Raw genomic sequence first — 22,610 nt, 5'->3', positions numbered from 1 at the left:
TATATGTTGCTGGAGAGAAGATAAAATAAGGACACATATAACAATAAAATGATATGAGGTATATATTGTCTATTTTATGTGACTCAAATATTCCGTATAGTTAGTACCAGAAAATCCGTATTGTTGTGATAATGATACAAACTTTTCTCTGTTACATAAATTATTAATGATATCCATCACATTTCTTATAGAATATTCATTCAACAAACATGAGATATTATCTAGGTAATATATTTTAAGACATCTATTTAAAACATGGTGTAGATTCAGAGTTATATGATACTGTGACCTTGCTTTATTGTAGATATAAGATGAAAATTAATAATTCATTCTCAGAAGATAAACTGAATTATTTCATTTGTAAAATATATTTTTGCTTTAAACTATTATTTAGCTTTTATGTTTAAATGCTTGGTGCTCATTTTCAAGATCCAAATGCTTTATTTAATTTCAGATATAATTATCTCATTTATTTTCATATACTAATCAGAAAACCTAAAGGCATATTTGTTGTATTTTGAATAATTGAGAATAAAACTGAGAAATTCTTAAATCCCACTTCAGGTAAATTATAAAATAAGTGATAGTTTTGTGAAAATATGTAAGTTTGTAAAAAAGATAATAAAATGGAGGAAAATTGTATTTACTTGCCTTCCAAAATGATAATGAAAAGAACACTTCAGTATTTTGACACTGTCCTTAAATTTTAGATGCAAATAATACACTTAAACCTATTTTACATTCTGATTTATTAAAGAAAATTAATATATAGGTAATTTAAAGATTATATTATAGTTCTCTAGAATTATATAAGTTGTTTGAAGTCACTTTAGAATGGAAATTATAATTACGATTGATCCTTTCATTTTGTATTCTGATAAGGCAGTGAGGGTCATATACATGCATGAGGCCATGCCACGTATATATCCCAGACTTTTTAAGTTTAAAAATATTTAAAAGGTAATCTATATATTTAGGTTTTATGTTAAAAACAACTTTAATGGTTACTATACCTTGGATATTAAAAAATATTTTTTTCTTTAGCCCAACATATTGATTTAATTAATAACAGTATTAGCAGACTGTGAAGGATCTCTAAGATTTCGTAACCTTCCTCATAATCAATGTCATGATATCGCTCTTGTTCTCAATAGACATTTTGGGTTTGGAGTCTGAAGTTTCATAACTTAGTCTGCGCATTTTCTCTTCCTCCCTTCCCCTTTTTAGCATTTGGAAGAAGTTCTTACCAGTAAGGATATCTGAAAATTCCTGCCAGAAACCTGATCTTCAATAGTCCCCAGTCCTCTTAATAAACCTTTCTTCCCCAGGTTCCCTCAGTATTTCCTTTGACAGCCATTCCTTCCTCATATGAGACTGTATTGGTTATGTTAGAATTTCCGATTCAGACAGCTCTGGTAGTTTTATTTCACTTTTCTCACTTTTAAAAAAAATGTACTCTCATCACCTCTTGCTTGAGAGGAGTTTTGCCCTGAAACTGCAAAGTTACTAGAAAAGGGAAACCTTTTGAACCCCAAGTCTAAAATCTTTTCTTTCATGTTCTCTCCATTTATTTTTCTTGCTTTCCCATCTATCAGGCATATATTTCATGTAATTCATGGCCTATTTTCTAGGGTTCAGTAATCAGTCGTACACCTTGAATTATTACCTTTGAGGATAAGAGGGTGACTAGAAGCAAAATTTATTGAATTTGAATTGTCTTTCCCTTCTGTAAAAATTCACAGTAAACCATTCTATGGTCACGACATGCAAGAAGTTAATTGCCATGTTGTGTTTTTAAATTCCAAGTTTTAACCATGACAAAATATGACCAAAAATTAGCAGTACGTTTCAAATTAAAACTGTGCATATTTTTTGACCTAGAATTCCATTTCAAGGTATTTATCTAACAGATAAACTCTCACATGAGTGAAATAATATTTAAGGATGTTTGTTGTTATTCATATGTCCAATGTGCATTTTAAAACTAAAAAGTTCTGTATATGGAAAGTTAAAAAAAAAAAGCCAAAATAACATATGGTATTTATAGACAGACAAATTGCATATATACACAGATACATATGTATCTGTATATATATGTAAGACACACGTATATGTATACACACACATATGGAATATATTTATAAGTACATAGGTTATCTCTGGAAAGCTACTCAAGAAATTGCTAGTAGTGTAGCTGGCCTCCAGGGAAAGATACTGGGCATCTAGGAATAGAAGAAGGAAGTAGACTTCATTTTCACTATCTTACTGTTGTATCATTTAAATGTAATGCCCATCTAGAAGTAAATAGAATGTTTAAAATTAATATTATGGGCTTCCCTGGTGGCGCAGTGGTTGAGAGTCCGCCTGCCGATGCAGGGGACACGTGTTCGTGCCCCATTCCGGGAAGATCCCACATGCCGCCGCGGAGCGGCTGGGCCCGTGAGCCATGGCCGCTGAGCCTGCGCGTCCGGAGCCTGTGCTCCGCAACGGGAGAGGCCACAACAGTGAGAGGCCCGCGTACCGCAAAAAGAAAAACAAAAACAAAATAAAATTAATATTATGTTTAAAAAGTTAGAATTAAAAAGCAGCAGCCCAGTTGAGAACTTCTGACCGAATGAAGCTGTAGGAAGACTACTCTGAACAGATTAAGCCTAGGAACGCTGAGATAAAAATCCCCAAGCCCTTTAGGTTTAACTCTGTCCATGATGCAAACTCTGTACTGTCAGTTTCTGTGTGGGTGAGAATGCACTAATCTGACAAGGCCAGAGATCCAGCTTGGATTACAGTAATGTGCCATTCTAAATTGATAAATTAGCACTCTATAGGAATTTGATTTTCATGGGTTTATCCCAGAGAGGCTTCTCAGTTTTAATTAAAGCACAAAATCATTTCTGGAGTGCGAAGGTAGGGACTAGGTCCTCACTGCAGTGACCTAGATGAAGTGTTGCCCCCGAGAGGCCTGCCAGGCCTCAGATGCCCCCTCTCCTCCATGACTGTAGCAGGTCTGGAGGCACATGTCGTTCACTGCCCATCCACGGTCTCCCTTGTCTCAGATTTTCATTTCAGGTCTTCAGTTTTTACTTCATAGACTAGACTGAGCTCCAATCCCAAGAGAAGTTGGGAAAATGAGTGCTCGTTTATCTATATTACAAATTGTGAAATTATTTCTCAGAAAGAGAAAACACTTGATGGACTCGTAAGTGAATATTATCTCTATGCAGAATACCTACAATATATGTTAGTAAACAGGGCTATAATATTAGAGACCAGAAGCAATCTGTTTCATATTTAAAATATCAAGTAAAAATTATCTTCACAATTATGAATTTTTAAACAGTGTTATTGCTTCTCAATATATAAGACATGCAAACATACCACATCATTTTTATTGCAAAAACAGAAAAAAATAATTAAAACTATAAAACGCTGTTCTTAGTGTCATTTTAATGTGTCTTTGTTATTGCCATTCATCTCTGAGAGATAATAAGAGAAAGAAATTGAGAAATAATGCATCAGTAGATGATAAATTTTGTTCATAGCAAACTGTTTTAAAAAAATCACTATTGTCTTTCATCCAAGAGAACAACGGAGAAAACAAGACACATCTATTGTAAATGTCTGTTTTGATTTTACGTCATTTTAAAAGTAAGGGTTTGTTTTTTTCCCCAAATTTTCAATTTAGTATTCCTCTTTGTGTGATTTCCATCTTACCTAATTTTCTTAAACATAAGGAAGCATTTTATTCATTTCAATGAATGTGAGTATGAAGGAATTTCTGTCTCATACATTCTTACAGGTTCACACACGGATCCTTCACTGGTGAATCTGACAAATTGGGAATAGTAGTTCAAAGATTGGGCTTCTTATTTTCTTACATGTTAACAGCAGTAGGCTGAGGGGCCCAGAGGGTGGAAGAGCTGCTGAAGAGAGAAATTGACAGCTCACATCTTTAAAAACCAAGTTAAGCTGAGGTTACTGAATAGCTTTTACCTTATACGTAACCACACGTCAGGCTTTCCTGTAACTGAAATATGAGGCTAAATTCTTAGATAGTTGACTAGGAGAAATTCTGGCCCCTCTCTAAGTTTAGACACCAGTGCACTATGACATCTACTTTTCTTGGAGTGCTCTCTAGGTAAGACCATCACCATCATTTGTGAAACCATTGAGGAACAGTCTGTAGGACAAATGACCAAGTTCTGGGGAATGTCTGCTTTCCATTGATAAAGCAACTTTTTGAAAGGAAATATGAACTCTAAATAGAAAAGAAACACATGCTTTGGGTATAAAATGCTTCTTGACATATTAACTGAAAAGAGCATGGTATAACATTGTATCCCTAATATAACAGTGTATGAGATACAAGAAAGATAAACACACACGAACAAAAAAAGCTAGGTATTGGAAAACAATAAAGGAAATATAAAAGAAGTGACTACTGACTGCATTAGACTCATAGGATTCTTTTTTTCTCACTTCACTTTCCTGAACTCCAAATTTTCTTTTATGAACCTGTACTGCTTGCATAATAATGAAATGAAAGGAAAGCCCTGTCCTTTGGAAATTTGATAATTTTAAGTTGTTTATGTCTTTGCAATTACTTTGTTGTCCATTCTCTTAATATTCTGTAAATTTATGTATTACATGTCAAAAAGAAAAAATGAAAAAGGAAATTAAACCATAGAAAGGAATAAATACTAGAAAAATATTTAATAAATGCTTTATTATCCCCAAAAAGGTTGGCATGAAAATTGCCTTAGTATTTTAAATCCTACATGGAGAATATTAATTTTCATTAAGCTAGGGAGTTTATTTAATGTTTCCTATAGCATAGAATCCAGCTCTCTCCCAATTACTGAATAGCTTGTAATTATTTGTGGTTCTCTTTAGTGATCCTCTCCTCATTCCTTTCTTTTTTATCCCGGATGGAATAGCCGACTTTGTTAGAAAAGTTTGCATTCTTTTTAACTGATAGCTCTACTATGATAAATGTGAATTTTATATAGATGGATTTCTAGCTTTATGTTGGATAGCCTCATATCCATGGCCACATAAGCATGATGTCTGTAGGCTAATATGCTTACTTAATCTTTAATACATTATATTTTAATAATATAGGAATGCCAAGCTACAGAAAAGCAAATGAAAAGGTTATTTTTAATTCATGTACTACTGAATGTACCTTCTGCTTGTAGCTCATTATACATGCAGTGGAGCCCAATTTTTTAAAAGTGGAAAGCATACCAAATTAAACCACAAGTTTTGCAACTGATGTTCCTTTTGTAAAAGGAGTACTCTCCATCTTTTCAGTTTTATTTATTCTGACTGCTTGTTACTCATTTGTGCTTCTCTCTTCTCCGTTATAGTCAGAATTTTTAATCCCATTTCAAGCAGAAGGCTGCCACTTTTCATCAGAGAAGAGGCAATAAACATGCATCACACTTATATATTCTGGCTTTCATCTGGGGAACTCAAAGTGTTTTATGCATAAGTAGTGTTTCCCCTGGCTTTTTTTTTTTTTTTTCAGTAGGAAAACTGAAGCCTAGAGAGCTTAAATGACTGAAGGAAGCCCACACCTGCAACAATGAAAGTCGTGATTTTAATTAAATATATATCTGTGAAAATACTCAGGATTTCTTGACCTGGATATCAGTTTATATGCTGTGCTTGAAGAGTGACACAATTGTGGAGAGTAAAAATTGGTACTAGCACATTTTTGTCATGGCCCAGTCAGGGGAAATGGTGCCATAACAAAAATGAGCGCTAACAGAGGGAAACTTCATGAACATGACTATTCATTTCACGTCTTGAAATTCAAAATTATAAAAAGAACTCAGCTGGAAAGAAAGAGTGTTTTCAGAGTCAAACTTTTTAGAGTTTTGTGGCTGTGGTTGAGCAGGCCAGAGAAAGGGCAGCCTATGGCTGGGGTCTAGTCAGTGTAGCAGGCAAGGCTGGTTCTCAGGAACGAGCCCCTTCCTCATTTAATCTCTCTCTCTCTCCCTTTTTTTTTTTGCCAAAGACATAAATGATCTCAATGGAATTCAAATGTGGATTATTAGTCATAAAAGCATGAGTAAGAGATTAATAGAAAATAGGCAGTTTTTTTAAATATTAATTTTAAAAGACCATCTTGTTCTAAGGATGTCTGGATGTAGGTCTGTGATTCTCAACTTGCCTTGCACTGGTCTATGGGGCAGGGGACTGGGGATGTAGAAAATCAAAGGAATGAGGACTCAGAAGGTCTTTTTCTCTCCTGCACTTTTGGTGGTGGTGTTCAGATTAGTTTAATGCATGCGTGGGGAGTGGAGATGACTGGGAAGTTTGACTTACATTGAGAAAGGAGGCATAAGGTGTGGAGGTGGTGGTGGAAGGAGAAAAATTAAAACCAAAGAAGACTGTGTCTTTGAGAGAGTGGTGGTAGAATTTAGAGGTTTAAATGTGGAGGTTAGAGGAAATGAGAGCTTTTATTAGAGTTGATTCAGTAACTATATTACTTAAGAATTTAATCTGGTTTGCGTTATAAATGGTAAAGAGATACAGTGAGATCACGTGGACGTTCCTCTGCTGTTCGACCAACCCATTATTTGATATCCTTAGCTCTCAGTCACCCATCACTAACATGAGTGTAGGGGACACAGCACTTTTTGGATATACTTTTTTCACCTGGCAGAAAGTATCACACACAGGCGAGTTCAATAATCCCTTACTCAGTAGCACTTTATCTAGCCACTAGTCTCTCACTATCTAGTTACACTTCCAAAAATCCTTTTCAGAAATCTATCTTCCCAAAGTCCCGCTCATCACAGAAAGCAACTTAGAATTTCCTGCTGAATTCCAAGATATTTATGTATTTATTTCCCCTAGAAAACCACTTTAAAATCCCTCCCTATATAGATATGGTAAAAAGTACTTATTTTTTTTCCTCAAATTATCCTTATAAAATTTAGAAATACTCTTGAGTGTTGTAAATGCCTGTCAATACAGTAGTTGGGGGGAAATTGTGGGTATATTAGCCTAGAAACAAACATCTTAGGATGTCAGACACCTGTCTGATATTCCCACTGCAAACATTTCATGCTCAAAATTGCAACCTGTCTATGTTTGGGGTGGTTCCTTTGGAGAACAAAACAGCAAAGCAAGAAGGCAGAACACCTCCTTAGCCTTCTGCCTGTTGGCCCTGGGTCAGACCAGCAGAGAATGCCAAGACATGGTGGATAGGAAGCCTCTGACTTGCCGTGCTGCTAAGACACCATGGCCTACCCTAGTGAGGAGAGGCCATCTCTCATTAGCAGTGCAGCCACTTCTCAAGGTCCTAGGATCTTGGAGCAGGATCTCAATTGCTCTGGGCTCTTGCTTCTTCATATGTAAATGAAGGAATGATATGACCTTTAAGGCCCAGCCAGTTCTAATATCCAGAGATTACACCAATTAGTCTCATCTGCCCTGGGGCTATTTCTTACCTATACCTTTAGAATAATGCACTAGAGGTGTGGATCTTGGAGTTAATGCCCTAAAGATTTCACTCTGTAGTAACTATCCTAAGAGAAAAGCACAGTGTGTTTCATACACATAGATTATTTTCAGACTCAAGTCTGAAATATCAGAAGCTGTTCCCTAGAATATTAATAGGTCTTACCCTTAGGAAATACTTGATCAAGCCAAATGAAATAAGCCTTTGTTCTGCAATACTGCTCAAAGCTTTTTCTGTGCTTGGATGCATTGTGACCCAAGGATCTGAGGGTTCCACAATGCAGTGTTTTTCCAGTTGATTTGAGTGAAGTCTCCCTTTTTTGTGTGGAAAGTCTCTATGCTCTGAGAAACGATGTTTTTGGCTGTTTTCAGTCTATCCACAGACATATTCAACTAAATGATCCTCAGATATAGTTGAGTGTTCCTCTTCCTAAAATCTGACCTTCTACTTTGCTTTGGCCTCCAGGAGCAGCTTCTGCAGGAGCGCCTGAAGGCATTGGGCTGTGAGTTCAGGGTTAGGCAGAACTGAAGGAATGTCAGAATACTAAGAATCTGCAGACCAGGCCCAAATTTACCTGGTATTTTGAGTTCATTCCCCTCTCCCCTTTCTCATGTAAGAAAGTGTCCATGTAGACAAGTACTAGGCTTCTAGTACTAGGCTTATCTTAGCTTCTGAATTATTTCTAGCTTTAAGTTTTTTCTTGTAGGGAAAAAACATGAACTTTGTAATCATACTCATGCTGACCTCAGTTTAAATCTGCCCCTTACTGGATCTAACTCTCAGACTGAGCCATTGTTCTGCATTGTAAAATGGACATGGTAAAATGGAGTTGTATTTTACAGAATTAAATAAGTAAATATTTAGCAAATTACCAGCTAATGAATGTTCACTAATGTTAGCTACTTTAATTCTTTCATTGTCTAGCAGAGAGGTCCTAGATCTAGGAGCGAGTAACCTGGTCTCATTTCATTACTAATTTATTACTAACTATCCCAACATATAATACGTTGGCCCCAGGATTTAATTTCTCTATAACTCAGCCCCCTCACTCATCAAATGAAGATAAAACTACCTTACATGGTGTTTTAAAGTATAAACTGAGATAATAGAGCTGTAGTTAATTTCAAAAGTACCAATTAATGTTACTTATTTTTAGTAGTGGTAAAATTATTATTGACTTTTAGTTTGACAAAGGAACCTTTTTGTTTCCAGTGCGATATCTGTTGTAATGGGATTGTAATGGGATTGCTGTAATGGGATCTGTTGTAAGAGCATACTATTTTAACAGAATCCCTTAGGACGGATTTAAGAAACAGTACTGAGCCTCTTGTTTTCCATCTTACGTAGGAAGGTTTATATAATTTAAACATTTGTGTACAAGTTCTTTCATCTTCAACTGCAAAACTGTAAAAGATTTAGAGTTTTTGAAGTTTGTGCATTTAATTTTTAGCTGAATTGTATGTAGATCAAATCCATGCATCAGAAAGTCTACAAAAAGAGAATTTATAGAGCTTGGGGAGATGGAGTTAAAAATTTATAAGTCTTTGGGACCCTTAAATGGGAAAGATGGGAAAAATCTGTTTTTGACTTAAAAACTACATTTTAGAACTGTGGGAAACTAATGCTGTAAATTCTTACTTGAGAAATCCTACTACTGATTTCTTCTATCACATTTAAGATATGTCATTATTAAATCTTTGAATTTCATAACGCAAAGATATGATTGGCATTGAAATCTTGTTCAAGTTATTTTATTTTATTTTTATTTATGTATTTTTTGTCCGTGCTGCACAGCTTGTAGGCTCTTAGTTCCCCTGATCAGGGATCTAACCCGGGCACTTGGCAGCGAGAACGTGGAGCCCTAACCTCTGGACCACCAGGGAATTCCCATTGTTCAAGTTATTTTAAAGGATTTTCTTCTGAAATTAATTTCTTTAAAAAAAATTTTTTTTTGAATTTTATTTTATTTTTTTATATAGCGGGTTCTTATTAGTTATATATTTTATACATATTAGTGTATATATGTCAGTCCCAATCTGAAATTAATTTCTGATGGGAGATTTTGATAGTTTAGTACAAAAAGCTTAGGCCTTCTTTTTAAAAAACTAGATTTTAAAATTTATTGTGAGACATGTATTATGTTTATCTTACATTATGTCAAACACTTTTTGCCTAAGTTTTTCATTTATGTATCTGACCTCTTTGAATAGACTAATGGTTTTGAAGACATTTGCAAAATGCTTTTGGGTAGTAGATAGCTTACCTGTCTTTTCTGATAAATCTCCATTTCCTTACTGGATAGTTAGGAGAGAGATCTAGATTACCAGGTATGTCTCTAAAGGCCTTGCTGCTTATTCTGTCTCTTGCAGCCATCTATTCATAATTCACTTTCCAAGTGCCAGTTGTTAGGTGGGCATTTTGTAATTTCCTGTAGGAGTTAAGTGTGTAGACAGAAAAAGTCTTAAAGTTGTATTGTTGAGAAAAGATTTCAAAACATGTAAATCATTGGTAACACTGTGTTCCATCTAAGATGTGCTTAAATCGGTGACATTGCCCAAGATCATAGATCAGGTGTTTATTGTAGAGTGTATGAGGCTGTGAATTTCTGTAAGTTCCATTTCTGGGCACAGCACTGTATCAACACCGTGGTATGAGAAATCCTTCCTACTTAGCACTCAATCATGAAAGTTGGTTAAACATGAGCCTCCTTTGTTGCAAGGAGGAACATTCTCAGGTTGAGACTTTCAATATAAAATACTAAGGAAAAAAATCTTTAAATATTTTACAAATATATATTTTCTGAGTTAGAAGTATTTAATCATAGCTAGCAATTAATATAATAATTGAGCATCTTTACATGTCAAGGAAAATATGTATCATCCTATTACATACCTGCATCTGGATACCGTAATTTATTTAACCTATCCTATTTGTGTTTGCAGTAATAGAATTTCTGGTTCACAGGACATATTCATTGAAAGCTTTCTTAGTTTTGTTCATCCTGGAATTCTAGGATCCAGTGTATCCCTAGGCATATGTGGTGGCCCCTAAGTATACAAATGAAGGAGTGAATAATACTAGACTACACTCCAGAATGGTTTTGCTAATTTGTGTTGTTGCTACATGTGTATCTGTTTCCCCTCAACAAGGTATGAAAGTTGACAACTAAGTCCACAGTTACCTTTTTATAAATAAGCTGCTCTTAGAGTGAGAATAGAAGCTCCAACTGATCCGAGACTCATAGTGGTGACTGTTTCCAGTGGCTCTGAGAGGGCAGTCATATAGTCCGCTGGTTTTTGAAGAGGCATTAGTCTGATTCATAAGTGCTTACTTGTAATTCAAGATTTTATTAGACCTAAATATTTTTTAATATTTTGAAAGTTTGTCTTAGAGAAACTGTAATATAAAGTTTTCTATTTTGTTTCCCAAGATATAAAGTAATATGCTTCAATATTTTTACTATTTTTAAATAAACAATTAAACAATGTCATTTTTAAATTTATGATGAGGAATTCTGGCATGGGGCTTTAGGCACTAATTATATATTCATTTTATGCTGATTTGTTGCTTTTGTCTCAGTTTCCAACAGCTTTGAGATGGGGGCTATATTTAAATCAAATCTATGATAAAATATTTTTTATCGAGATCCGTTGTTTTTTTTTTTCCCAACTTCAGTTTATTAGAACACACAGGCCAGGATTTTGGTTAGCTTTCTGTGATTATACTGTTGTCCCCAAAGTGTATGAATCAAACTCAGAATTATGCTTGTGTTGATAATTCAGCTGTACTAATGAAGAATGGTAATTTTTAATAGAAAAGATATTTAAATTCTGGAACTTTATAATAGTGACTTTGAATATTTTACATAACTTGGCTTTCAGAAGAAAGCCTATTTTAAGCACTGCTTTTCCTTTTAGAGCAAAGTTCAAAGTCATCTTGTTGTTTTATTAACTAGCTAAAATGAACATTTTCTTTCGTTTTAAGCTACTGCCAACTCTTTTGCCAAATGGGAATAATATAAATAAATTGTCACAGCTATAGTATTTATTAAGTCTAGTTGATATCAGTACATTTTATTGTATATTTTGTCTTTGGTCAAATACAAAACATGGCTTTTTGCAATTTGGAAAGGCCTCTAGCTTCTAGACTATATTTATTGAGGCAATAGTTGGGCCATAGGATTTTCATTATTTAAACTTTAAAACATCATATCATTTTCTCAGTTTATAGCACTTTAATCTTATATTGTGAATTAATCAATCTAAATAGTTGAAATAATATTTTGAAAATGATTTTAAAACATAAATAACCTTTGGACTCTGTTCACCAAAAAAGGGGTCCAAAACTTATTAGAGAACAACGAAGCAAACTTGTAACTCAGTGAAAGCCCTCTTTTCTGCCCTGATGGAGATTAGTATTTGTTGATTTAAAGAGTTAAGGTAGGAGCATTGTAAAATAATATATTCAAGGAATTTGCATAATTTAAAATTATATAAATGCCCATTTATTCATGAGTATTCTGTTGAAGGACCAAGGCATTTTATTTGTATAAGAGCATGCTGATGGGAGTCACGTCATGTTTCTTCTGTAAACTACACCCCAATTGCATCATCGGTGATTTCCAGTTTTCAGTACATTAAAGTGGGGTGAGAAAGATACTTGTAAAGCAATATAAATAGAATCCTTTTAAATTTTAAAGACCTTTCCCTAAACATTTTATTTATTTTTTTAAGTTTTTGCTTTTGCTTGCTTGCTTGGCTTAATTAATGACATTTACATACATCATGAAATGATCACTATGATAAATCTAGTAACCATCTGTCCCCATACAAAGTTATTAGATTATTATTGACCATATTCCTCATACTGTTTATTATATCCTCGTTGCTTTATTTATTTTATTACTGGAGATTTGTACCTCTTAATCCCCTTCACCTCTTTCTCCTCACCTCCCCTTCCCTCTGGCAACCACGTGTTTGTTTTCTGGATCTATATTTTTGTTTTGTGTGAGAACATATGGTATCTTTGCCTGATTTATTTGTCTGATTTATTTCACTTAGCATAATACCCTCTATATCCATCCATGTTATCACAAATGACAAGATTTCTTTTTTTAATTTTTTTTTTTTTTTTTTGCGGTACGCGGGCCTCTCACTGTTGTGGGGCCTCTCACTGTTGTGGCCCCTCCCGTCGCGGAGCACAGGTTCCGGACGCGCAGACCCAGCAGCCATGGCCCACGGGCCCAGCCGCTCCCCGGCATGTGGGATCCTCCCGGACCGGGGCACGAACTTGCGTCCCCTGCATCGGCAGGCGGACTCCCAACCACTACGCCACCAGGGAAGCCCAGATTTCTTTTTTTTTTTTAATGGCTGAGTAATATTCCATTGCGTGTATATATACCACATCTTCTTTATCCATATGTCTATTGATGGACACTTAGGTTATTTCCATTTCTTGGCTATTGTAAATAATGCTGCAGTGAATAGTGGGTGATATCTTTTTGAATTTGTGTTCTTGTGTTCTTCAATTAAGTACCCAGAAGTGAAATTGCTGAATCATATGGCAGTTTTATTTTTAATTTTTTGAGGAATCTCCATACTGCTTTCCATAGTGGCTGCACCAATTTACAATCCCATCAACCGTGCACAAGGGTTCCCTTTTCTCCACATCGTCTAACAACACTTGTTATTTGTTGTTTTACTATCATTGTGACAGGTGTGAGATGGTATCTCACTGTGGTTTCGATTTGCATTGCCCTGATGATTAGTAATGTTAAACATCTTTTCATGTGTCTGTTGGCCTTTTGTATGCCTTTTCTTGGGGGAAAAAAAAAGTCTATCCAGGTCCTCTGCCCATTTTTTAATCAGGTTGTTTGTTATTTTTGATATTGAGTTGTGTGAGTTTTTTTGTATATTTTGGATATTAACCTGTTATTGGATATATCATTTGCAACTATTGTCTCTTATTCAGTAGGGGACCTTTTTGTTTTGTTTCTAGTTTCCTTCACTGTACAAAAGCTTTTTAGTTTTATGTAGTTCCATTTGTTTATTTTTGCTTCAGTTTTCCTCTCCTGAGGAAACAGATCCAAAAAAATATTTCTAAGACCGATGTCAAAGAGCACACTGCCTATGTTTTCTTCTAGGAATTTTATGGTTTCACATCTTGCATTTAAGTCTTTTATACATTTTAAGTTTCTTTAGTATATGGTGTGAGAAAGTAGTCCAGTTTTATTCTTTTGCATATAGCTGTCCAGTTTTCCCAACACCGTTTATTGAGAAGGCTGTCCTTTCCCTGTTGTATATTCTTGCCTCCTTTGATATAGATTAACTTGCCATATAAGTGGGGGTTTATTTCTAGGCTCTCTATTCTGTTCCATTGATTTATGTGTCTTTTTGTGCCAATACCATGCTGTTTTTGATTACTGTAGTTTTGTAGTATAATTTGAAATTAGGGAACGTGGCACTTCCAGCTTTGCTCTTTTCTCTCAAGATTGCTTTGGCTTTTTGGGGTCTTTTGTGTTTCCATACAAATTTTAGAATTATTTGTTCTCATTCTGTGAAAAATGCCATTGATATTTTGATAAGGATTGCATTGAATCTGTAGATTGCCTTGGGTAATATCATTTTAACAATGTTAATTTTTCCAATTCATAAACACATTAGTTTGGGTTGTCTTCAACTTCCTTTTATCAGTCTCTTATAGTTTTAGAGTACAAGTCTTTTACCTCCTTAGATTCTTTCCTAGGTATATTATTCTTCTAGATGCTGTTGTAAATAGGACTGTTTTCTTTATTTCTCTTTCTGATAGTTTGTTATTTCTATACACTGATAAACTATCTGAACTCCTGTATATTAATTCTGTATTCTGTAACTTTACCAAATTCATTTATTAGTTCTAACAGTTTTTTGGTGGCATCTTTAGGACTTTCCATATATATAGTATCATGTCATCTGCAAACAGTGACAGTTTACTTCTTCCTTTCCAATTTCGATTCCTTTTATTTCTTTTTCTTGTCTGGGGATTGCCATGGCTAGGATTGCTAATATTATGTTGAATAAAAGTGATGAGAGTGGTCATCCTTGTCTTGTTCCTGATCTTAGAGGAAATGCTTTCAGCTTTTCACTGTTGTGTATAATGTTGGCTGTGGATTTGTCACATACGGCTTTTATTATGTTGAGGAATATTCCCTCTATATCCACCTTGCTGAGAGCTTTTTTTAAATCATAAATGGATACTGAATTTTTTCAAAAGCTTTTTCTTCATCTACTGAGATCATATGATTTTTATTTTTTAATTTGTTAATGTTGTGTATCGTATTGATGGATTTGTGGATACTGAACCATCCTTGCATACCTGACATAATTTCCACTTGCTCATGGTGCATGATCCTTTTAGAGTATTGTTCAATTCAGTTTGCTAATATTTCGTTGAGGATTTTTGCATCTATATTCATCAGGGATATTGGCATGTGATTTTCTTTCTTTTTTTTTTTTCTTTTTTGTGCTCTCTTTGTCTGGTTTTGGTATTGGTGTGATGCTGGCCTTGTAAAATTAGTTCAAAAGCATTTCTTCCTCTTCAATTTTTTGGATTAGTTTGAAAAGGTTAGGCATTAACTCTTCTCTAAATGTTTGATACAATTCACGTATGAAGCTGTCTAGTCCTGGACTTTTATTTGTTGGGAATTTTTTTATTCCTAATTCAATTTCATTACTGGTAATCAGTCTGTTATCTTTTCTATTTCTTCCTGGTTCATCTTGAGAGATTGTACATTTCCAGGAATTTATCAATTTCTTCTAGGTTGTCCATTTTATTGGTATATAACTGCTCATCATAATTTCTTATGATCCATTGTATTTCTGTGGTGTCAGTTTTAACTTCTCTTTGATTTCTGATTTTATTTATTGGGCCTTACCTCTTTTTTTATTGGTGAGCCTTGCTAAAGGCTTATCAATTTTGTTTATCTTTTTTAAAAAGCAGCTCTTAGTTTCATTGATCTTTTCTAATGTTTTTTAGTCCCTATTTCATTTATTTCCACTCTGATATTTATAATTTTCTTTCTACTAACATTGAGTTTTGTTTGTTCTTTTTCTAGTTCCTTTTGTTGTAAGGTTAGATTGTTTATTTGAGTTTTTTGTTTGTTTCTTAAGGTAGCCTTGTATTGCTATAAAATTTTCTTTTAAAACTGCTTTTGCTGCATCCCATAGATTTTGGATTTTTGTTTTTACATTTTCTTTTGTCTAAAGGTATTTTTAAAATTCCCTCTTTTATTTATTCAGTGACCCAGTGGTCATTTAGTAGCATGTTATTTAGACTCCAGTTGTTTGTGGGTTTTGTAATTTTTTTCTTGTTGTTGATTTCTAGTCTCATACCATTATGGTTGTAAAAGATGTTTGATTCTCCTAAACTTTTAAATCATTTCATACCTAATTAAAATCATTTTTAATGAGTTACTTTTATCAAATATATGTGAAGCATTTAGTGTAGTTTTATAAAAATAATTCTTTTTCACTTTCACATTTAATTTAGTTAAATTGCACAGTTTTAAATTGCACAATTTAAAACTTTAAATTTAGTAGCATTTAGTTAAATTGCACAATCAGAATAACAAATATTATTGGCAAAGTAGATTTGAGGGCAAACACACAAGATAATGAATTTTTAAAATTTAATGTTTATTATGGAAGGTTTTAAACACACACAAATATAGAAAGAATCATATAATGAATTCTTGCGTACCCATCACCTGAATTCAGCAATTACCAACATTTTGCCATTCTTATTTCATTGATTGATCCCCTCAACTTACTTTTTCCTGGAGTATTTTAAATTAAATTCTGGACAAATTACCATTTGGAAACGCTTCAGTTATCTCTAACAGATGAAGATTTTTTAAATGCACACATACAATACTATTATTACAACTAACGAACATAATGATAATTCCTTGAAGCCTCTTTTCAGCTCATTTATTTGAATTAGGATCCAAGCTAGGTTACATGTTGCATTTGGTCTCTTTTAATGAATAACACTACTCTTCTTTTGCCTGTCAGTCATTTGTTGTAGAACATGAATTGTTTGTCCTGCAAAATTTCTTTCATACTGGATTTAGCTGATTGTCTTCTTATGGTGCCATTCAATATGTTTTGCTACCTGCCCACCCCCATATATTGTCTATAAATTGATAGATAAATTAGAGTCTTGATTAAATTTAGGTTCCTGGTTTGGGGGCAATATACTGCATAGATAGTGCTGGAGTGCTGAATAGCTCTTATTAGCACATATTAGCTAGAGATAGGAGGCACATATTAGCTAGAGATAATGGAAATTTTAAATTAAGTTATAATAGCTAAGATATGTATCATTTAATTTGTGCAAGGCACTGTTCTAAACACTTTATATATATCATTTCTTTTAATCCTTACAAAAGCCTTTTGAAGTAGATGTTCTTATTACACCCACTGTACGGATAAGGAAAGTGAGGCACAGGGAGGCTAAATAACTTGCTGAGGTTCCCAAGCCTGGATTTGGTCTGGTCTCTGGAACTGAGACTACTGAGCCTGTGCTCCAGAGCACCCATTCTGCCTCTTGAAGGCAGTGACATTTCTAAATTACACTAAAAATAGTTAGGTGTGTACCAGACCCCTCCAGTAAACATACTGTCTTAATTCTATAAGCAAATGAATGTTAAAGGGTATATATTTTAAATAAAAAGTACTTTTGAGCTATGTTGTTTACCACATCAACCTTCTTTGAAAATAATACCTTATAAAACCCATATTTATTTTCTTACTGTGATATTTACTCTTACATTGACAAATTGTGATATTTTCCTTTTCCTGTAGTGGAACTTATAGAAAGTAAACTTACTTCCCTTAGGTAAATAGGTAAACATTTCTTTTGCAACATCAAGAAATATAAAGTGAGTTCCTTGAAATTCATGGCAGTTTGTAATTTTCAATAGCCATAGCATTTACGAAAGAAATTATTACAGTTTTTGTTGCTTCTTTTGCTTACATAACGGTGAGTATTCTAGTGTCTTCTCAATCAGTTTGGCTTAACTATTGTAGGAGGTATGTTTACTGAGGGAAATTCAACAAAATCCACTTTATGTTTCCTTTGCACATTCTTATCCTATTTATATTTTAAAGTCTGCCTATCTTCATGTACAGTTTTTTCCCCTTTAAGTCCCTCTGTATTTTAATACATGCTCTTCATCCTTTTTATTAGACAGATTTTACATAGATATTTCACTTTATAACTGCAAGTAATTCATTCCTTGTGCCTAAAAATAATGTTCTGCTTTGTTGACATATGCTTATTAAAAGTGGTACATCTGCTATTTTTATTCAGAATTCCAAGTATATACAAGAGCATGACTTGTCTTATCAGTGTGTACCAATCCTTCACACTTTCATTCAACAAACCTGTCTTGAGCATCTCATCAAGGATGAGTAAAACATAGGCCCCATGTCAGGTCAGACTCGAAGTCAGGTCAGGGTGATGACATATACTTCATACAGTGGTCACAACAGAGGGAGGAAAAACTAGGAGTCAAGAGCAACTGTCAGTCTGAGAAGAGTCCACTGCTGGAGTCTGACCAAACATAGAATGTAAATGAGTAAAGTGGGTCAGATGTAATCATTGGGGAATAGTGGGGACTGTAACAACTGAAGAATGCATGTCTGATCTAAGGACACTCATATTCACAGGTTTGTTTAAAACACTGACTCAGCCACACAGACTATGGCTAGGATGCCTATTTGTGACTCTGGTAAGGTCTTAAGTACATGAAAAATTTAGTGTTTTGAGAAACTATCTATGTAATAATTCTCTTTAGTGGGCCAAGTCAGATAGACTTATGTAGAATTTTGGGGCCAGAAGTCAATATCTAGGGTTTCAAGCTACAATGAAAGAAATAAATGGGGGACAAAATTTGAACAAAAGAAATGTGCCAAAATCATCTTGGTCCATAAAACAGGGGCATAGAGGTTCCCAGTGAAGGGTATAGCAGTAGGTTGGTACACGTCTGGCATTCTGCTGGATTACCATTAAGCAGACCAAGCACATGCCTAGTGTATCACCCTCAGAAGGACAGCATCAACAATCTGAGAAAAAAAATTAAAATTAGACTTTGGTCTTTCGTTCATGAATTTTGCAGTTTAGTGGAGTTTTAAATTATTATTATGAAATTAGAGATGGAAGAGGAACCATATTTTTTTCCAGGACTCATGGCCTCTACATGCCTTAATCTGGCCTGGATAAGCCAATAAAATTGAAGATTCCAAGCATAGAGGAATTAGGTGTTTGGCTGAAGACCAGACTCAGGGTGACTGGGCATGGATGTTGGAAGGTAGGCTCAGTAACAAATGTGGCTGTACCCAGTTTGTATGAATACACAACCTGCTGGCCATTAAAACTTTTTTCAACCCCAAATAATTCTGAATGTCTCTTTATAATTAATGTTTGACATTGGTTGTACTAGCTATTAAGAGAGATTTCCAAACTCATAGATTTGGGCTCTGTATTAATTTTTGCAATAAACATGCATTTATTCTCCCTTTGTAGGGATTTACAGACATTGATTCTAATCAGTGTTTAAAGTTTACTTCGAAAAGAATTAGGTTGAATGTCTTAAAAGTTATATGGTGTAATTGAATAATATAAAAGTATAAAATAACTTTTAAAGGCTTTCATACAGTAACTGCAATTATCTCTCAGTGGTTTCCATTTTTAAATATTAATCTTTTGAAAAATTATAATATAATGGTTATATAATTCTTACTATATTTTTACATATTATATTTTGAAATCAAGGTATAATATCCTTTCCTCTCATTGAATATCAGACTTTGGTCATGTGAGGTTTATAGTAATATGCCCAATGTTATTAATATCTTCATTATTTTTATATTATATATCAAAAAGATATTTCAGATCTAATAGATATCCTCAAATATAGAAACCTATACTGTGCTTGGCAATGTTAATATGGCTGTTCACGAACTTTTGCATGTCTTGAACCTTAACTAAATGCTTTAAGAGATGTGTGACTCTTTCCTTGATCCTATTTGGGGGCTCTGTTTACAAAGAGTTCTTTAAGTACCTAATATTTGGTTGCTTAGCACAAATCATCTTGATCATAGGTGAATCATTTTATGTGAGACCAAAGTAAAATTTACATTGGAGTGAAAAAAGATAAACTGTCAGGTTAAATTTTCTTTGATCTGTTTTGTTCTTTGTTTACTTACGATTGGAGAAAAACACTGACCTTGTCTCTTCAGCAGTACTAAGCATCTTTATGTTCATTTGCAACTTCCATGGTTTTCAGCATGTTTTGGTGACGTCTTTTATTTTATGTGCAGTATATGTAGCTATGAAAATCAGCAGACTGCGTGTTACTTAAAATTGGGCAATTCACTTAGATAATTAGTAACACTAAAAGAAAGGCAGTTCCATTATTTTTTTTCCCAGATTGAGGAAAACTCTGCTGAAAGGTCCATGGTATCCAGCTTTTACTCTATGCTGACTAGTGCCAGAATCCTAACCCAGTTTAAGGCAACACATTTTAAAAAATGCTCTTGGTGATTGGATAAGCAGTCTACCTTTTAAGGCACAAAATTATATAATGTCTTTCACCAAATATTCAGTTAGGGTAGGAACCTTAAATGAAGAGCTTGATGCTTATCAAGGAGATCATAGTTTGGGGGCTGATTTTATATTGGTTTTTAACTTTTAGTTCAACTCATGAGAGATAACGTGGAAGACGACATATAACGTTGAAGGCTAAGAACAGTCTGAGATCCCTTTCCTGAAGTTATCTGGTTATTGTTGGATAGTCAGGTGCTTGGAATAAAGATGATAGACGAGATAGAATTAGATATCCCTTGAAGATATCCCAAAGAACAAGCAGATGGGATGTTGCATCTGGGCCAGAAGGCTATTGCAAAGAGTCTGCAGCGAGCATTGTCTGTTTAATGAATAAATTATATCATGTATGTGTACTTTTATATCATGTGCATTAAAAAAATTCTGGAAATATACAAATAAATTTAAAAATATTGATCAGTTTCTAGCTATCTTTTATTATTGTGTATTTTCTTAAAAGATAAAAAGAGTAGGGGCTTCCCTGGTGGCACAGTGATTGAGAGTCCGCCTGCCGATGCAGGGGACGCGGGTTCGTGCCCCAGTCCTGGAGGATCCCACATGCCGCGGAGCGGCTGGGCCCGTGAGCCATGGCCGCTGAGCCTGCGCGTCCGGAGCCTGTGCTCCGCAACAGGAGAGGCCACAACTGTGAGAGGCCCGCGTACCGCAAAAAAAAAAAAAAAAAAAGAGTAGAATTATTATCATGATGGGATCTTTGAATTTTTTAATGTAGAATGGTCTTAATTACATACTCAAATGGCTGAAAGTCTGATAACATCAGTATTGGTGAGGATTTGAAGAAACTCCAATTCTCATAGATGTTGATGGGCATGTAAAATGGTATAACAACTTTGGAAGGAAATTCATTCATCTACTACATACATACTGGTAATACTCTGTGACTTAGCAATTCTACTCCCAGGTTTTTACCCATGAGAAATGAAACCATATGTCCACGGAAAAACTGTATAAGAATGTTCCTAGCAGTGTTATTTATTTATTTATTTATTTTGCGGTACGCGGGCCTCTCACTGTTTTGGCCTCTCTTGTTGCGGAGCACAGGCTCCGGACGCGCAGGCTCAGTGGCCATGGCTCACCGGCCTAGCCGCTCCGCGGCATGTGGGATCTTTCCAGACCGGGGCACAAACCCGTGTCCCCTGCATTGGCAGGCAGACTCTCAACCACTGCGCCACCAGGGAAGCCCTAGCAGTGTTATTAATGAATTCCCCCCAAACTGTGAATAATTCACCTGCCATTCAAGAGAAGAATGGATAAAGAAACTATGCTATATTCATATAATGGAATGCCTCTTGGCAACTGAAAGGTACAATCAGGAAAAACTACTGAAACGTTAAACAAAATAGATGAATCTCAACCTCTTACACTGAGTAAAAATAAGTTACCCAAATATGATTCTATTTTTATGAAATTTCTGAACAGACAAAACTAAGCTACGGGGCTTCCCTGGTGGCGCAGTGGTTGAGAGTCCGCCTGCCGATGCAGGACACGGGTTCGTGCCCGGTCTCGGAAGATCCCCCACATGCCACGCAGCGGCTTGGCCCGTGAGCCATGGCCGCTGAGCCTGCGCGTCCGGAGCCTGTGCTCCACAACGGGAGAGGCCACGACAGTGAGAGGCCCACGTACCGCAAAAAAACAAACAAAACAAAACAACTAAGCTATGGTAAAATAAAACAAAGTAACAAAACATATACAATGGTAGTTGCCTTTGTGGGTGGATATGGGCATTGACTGGAAGGCGGGGCATGAGGGAACTTGGTGGGGTGCTAGGAATAGTCTAGATCTGATAGGGGTTCAAGGTAGACAGGTATATGCACTTGTCAAACCTGATTGCATTTGAGATTTGTGTATTTCACAGCAGGTAAAACTTTTTTTTTTTTTAAGAGAACCATTATAAACATTGAACTTTAATGATGTGTATGATAAAGTATTTATGGGTGAAGTGTACTGATGTCTGCACTTAACTTTAAAATGCATTAAAAAGTAAGAATGGATAGATAGATACCTGGGTGGATAGAGAAATAGATGGGACACATCTGAGATAAAGCAGATGTAGAAAAATGTTAATTATGGAATCTAGATGGTGAATAATGGCTTTGAGTGAACAATTCCTTTAAATTTCGGTATGCTTCAAATTTTTGATAATAAATTGTGCAAAAATGAGTGTTTATTCTAAAAAAGTTTAGAAGACATACCTTTTTGGAACTTATTCTAATTCAGGCTGAAGATTTGGTAGGATTCTTTAAGGTTTTCTTTTCTTCTCCCTTTCACAACTTAAAATTTTGTCTTATCTGATTATGTCATCTTAATTGCAATTAGTTTGTTACCTTTATTTTTTTTTAAATAAGTTTATTCATTTTATTTATTTATTTTTGGCTGAGTTAGGTCTTCACTGCTGCACGCGGGCTTTCTCTAGTTGCGGTGAGCGGGCTTCTCATTGCGGTGGCTTCTCTTGTTGCGGAGCACAGGCTCTAGGCAC

At 34.9% G+C, this 22,610-nt stretch overlaps 1 protein-coding gene across 4 annotated transcripts in view; it reads left to right on the top strand.

The window, feature by feature from the left end:
* FBXL17 (F-box and leucine rich repeat protein 17) overlaps window positions 1–22,610 on the top strand; it is a 480,781-nt gene that overhangs the window by 285,377 nt on the left and 172,794 nt on the right. The window contains exon 7 of one of the 4 annotated variants that reach the window (XM_089909152.1): window positions 1,228–22,610. This exon is cut by the window's right edge and continues 12,705 nt beyond it. The exons of the other annotated variants lie outside the window; for them this stretch is intronic. Coding sequence (XP_089765278.1) covers window positions 1,228–1,294 — 67 coding nt within the window. The 3' untranslated portion in view covers window positions 1,295–22,610. The remainder of the gene's footprint in view (window positions 1–1,227) is intronic. 4 annotated transcript variants of the gene reach the window in all.

This window comes from Delphinapterus leucas, chromosome 3, assembly GCF_059928025.1.
Source record: "Delphinapterus leucas isolate spDelLeu-1000000601 "Yukka" chromosome 3, BTC_Dleu_Yukka2, whole genome shotgun sequence".
Lineage (NCBI taxonomy): Eukaryota > Metazoa > Chordata > Mammalia > Artiodactyla > Monodontidae > Delphinapterus > Delphinapterus leucas.
This window is presented reverse-complemented; position numbering and strand designations above follow the sequence as displayed.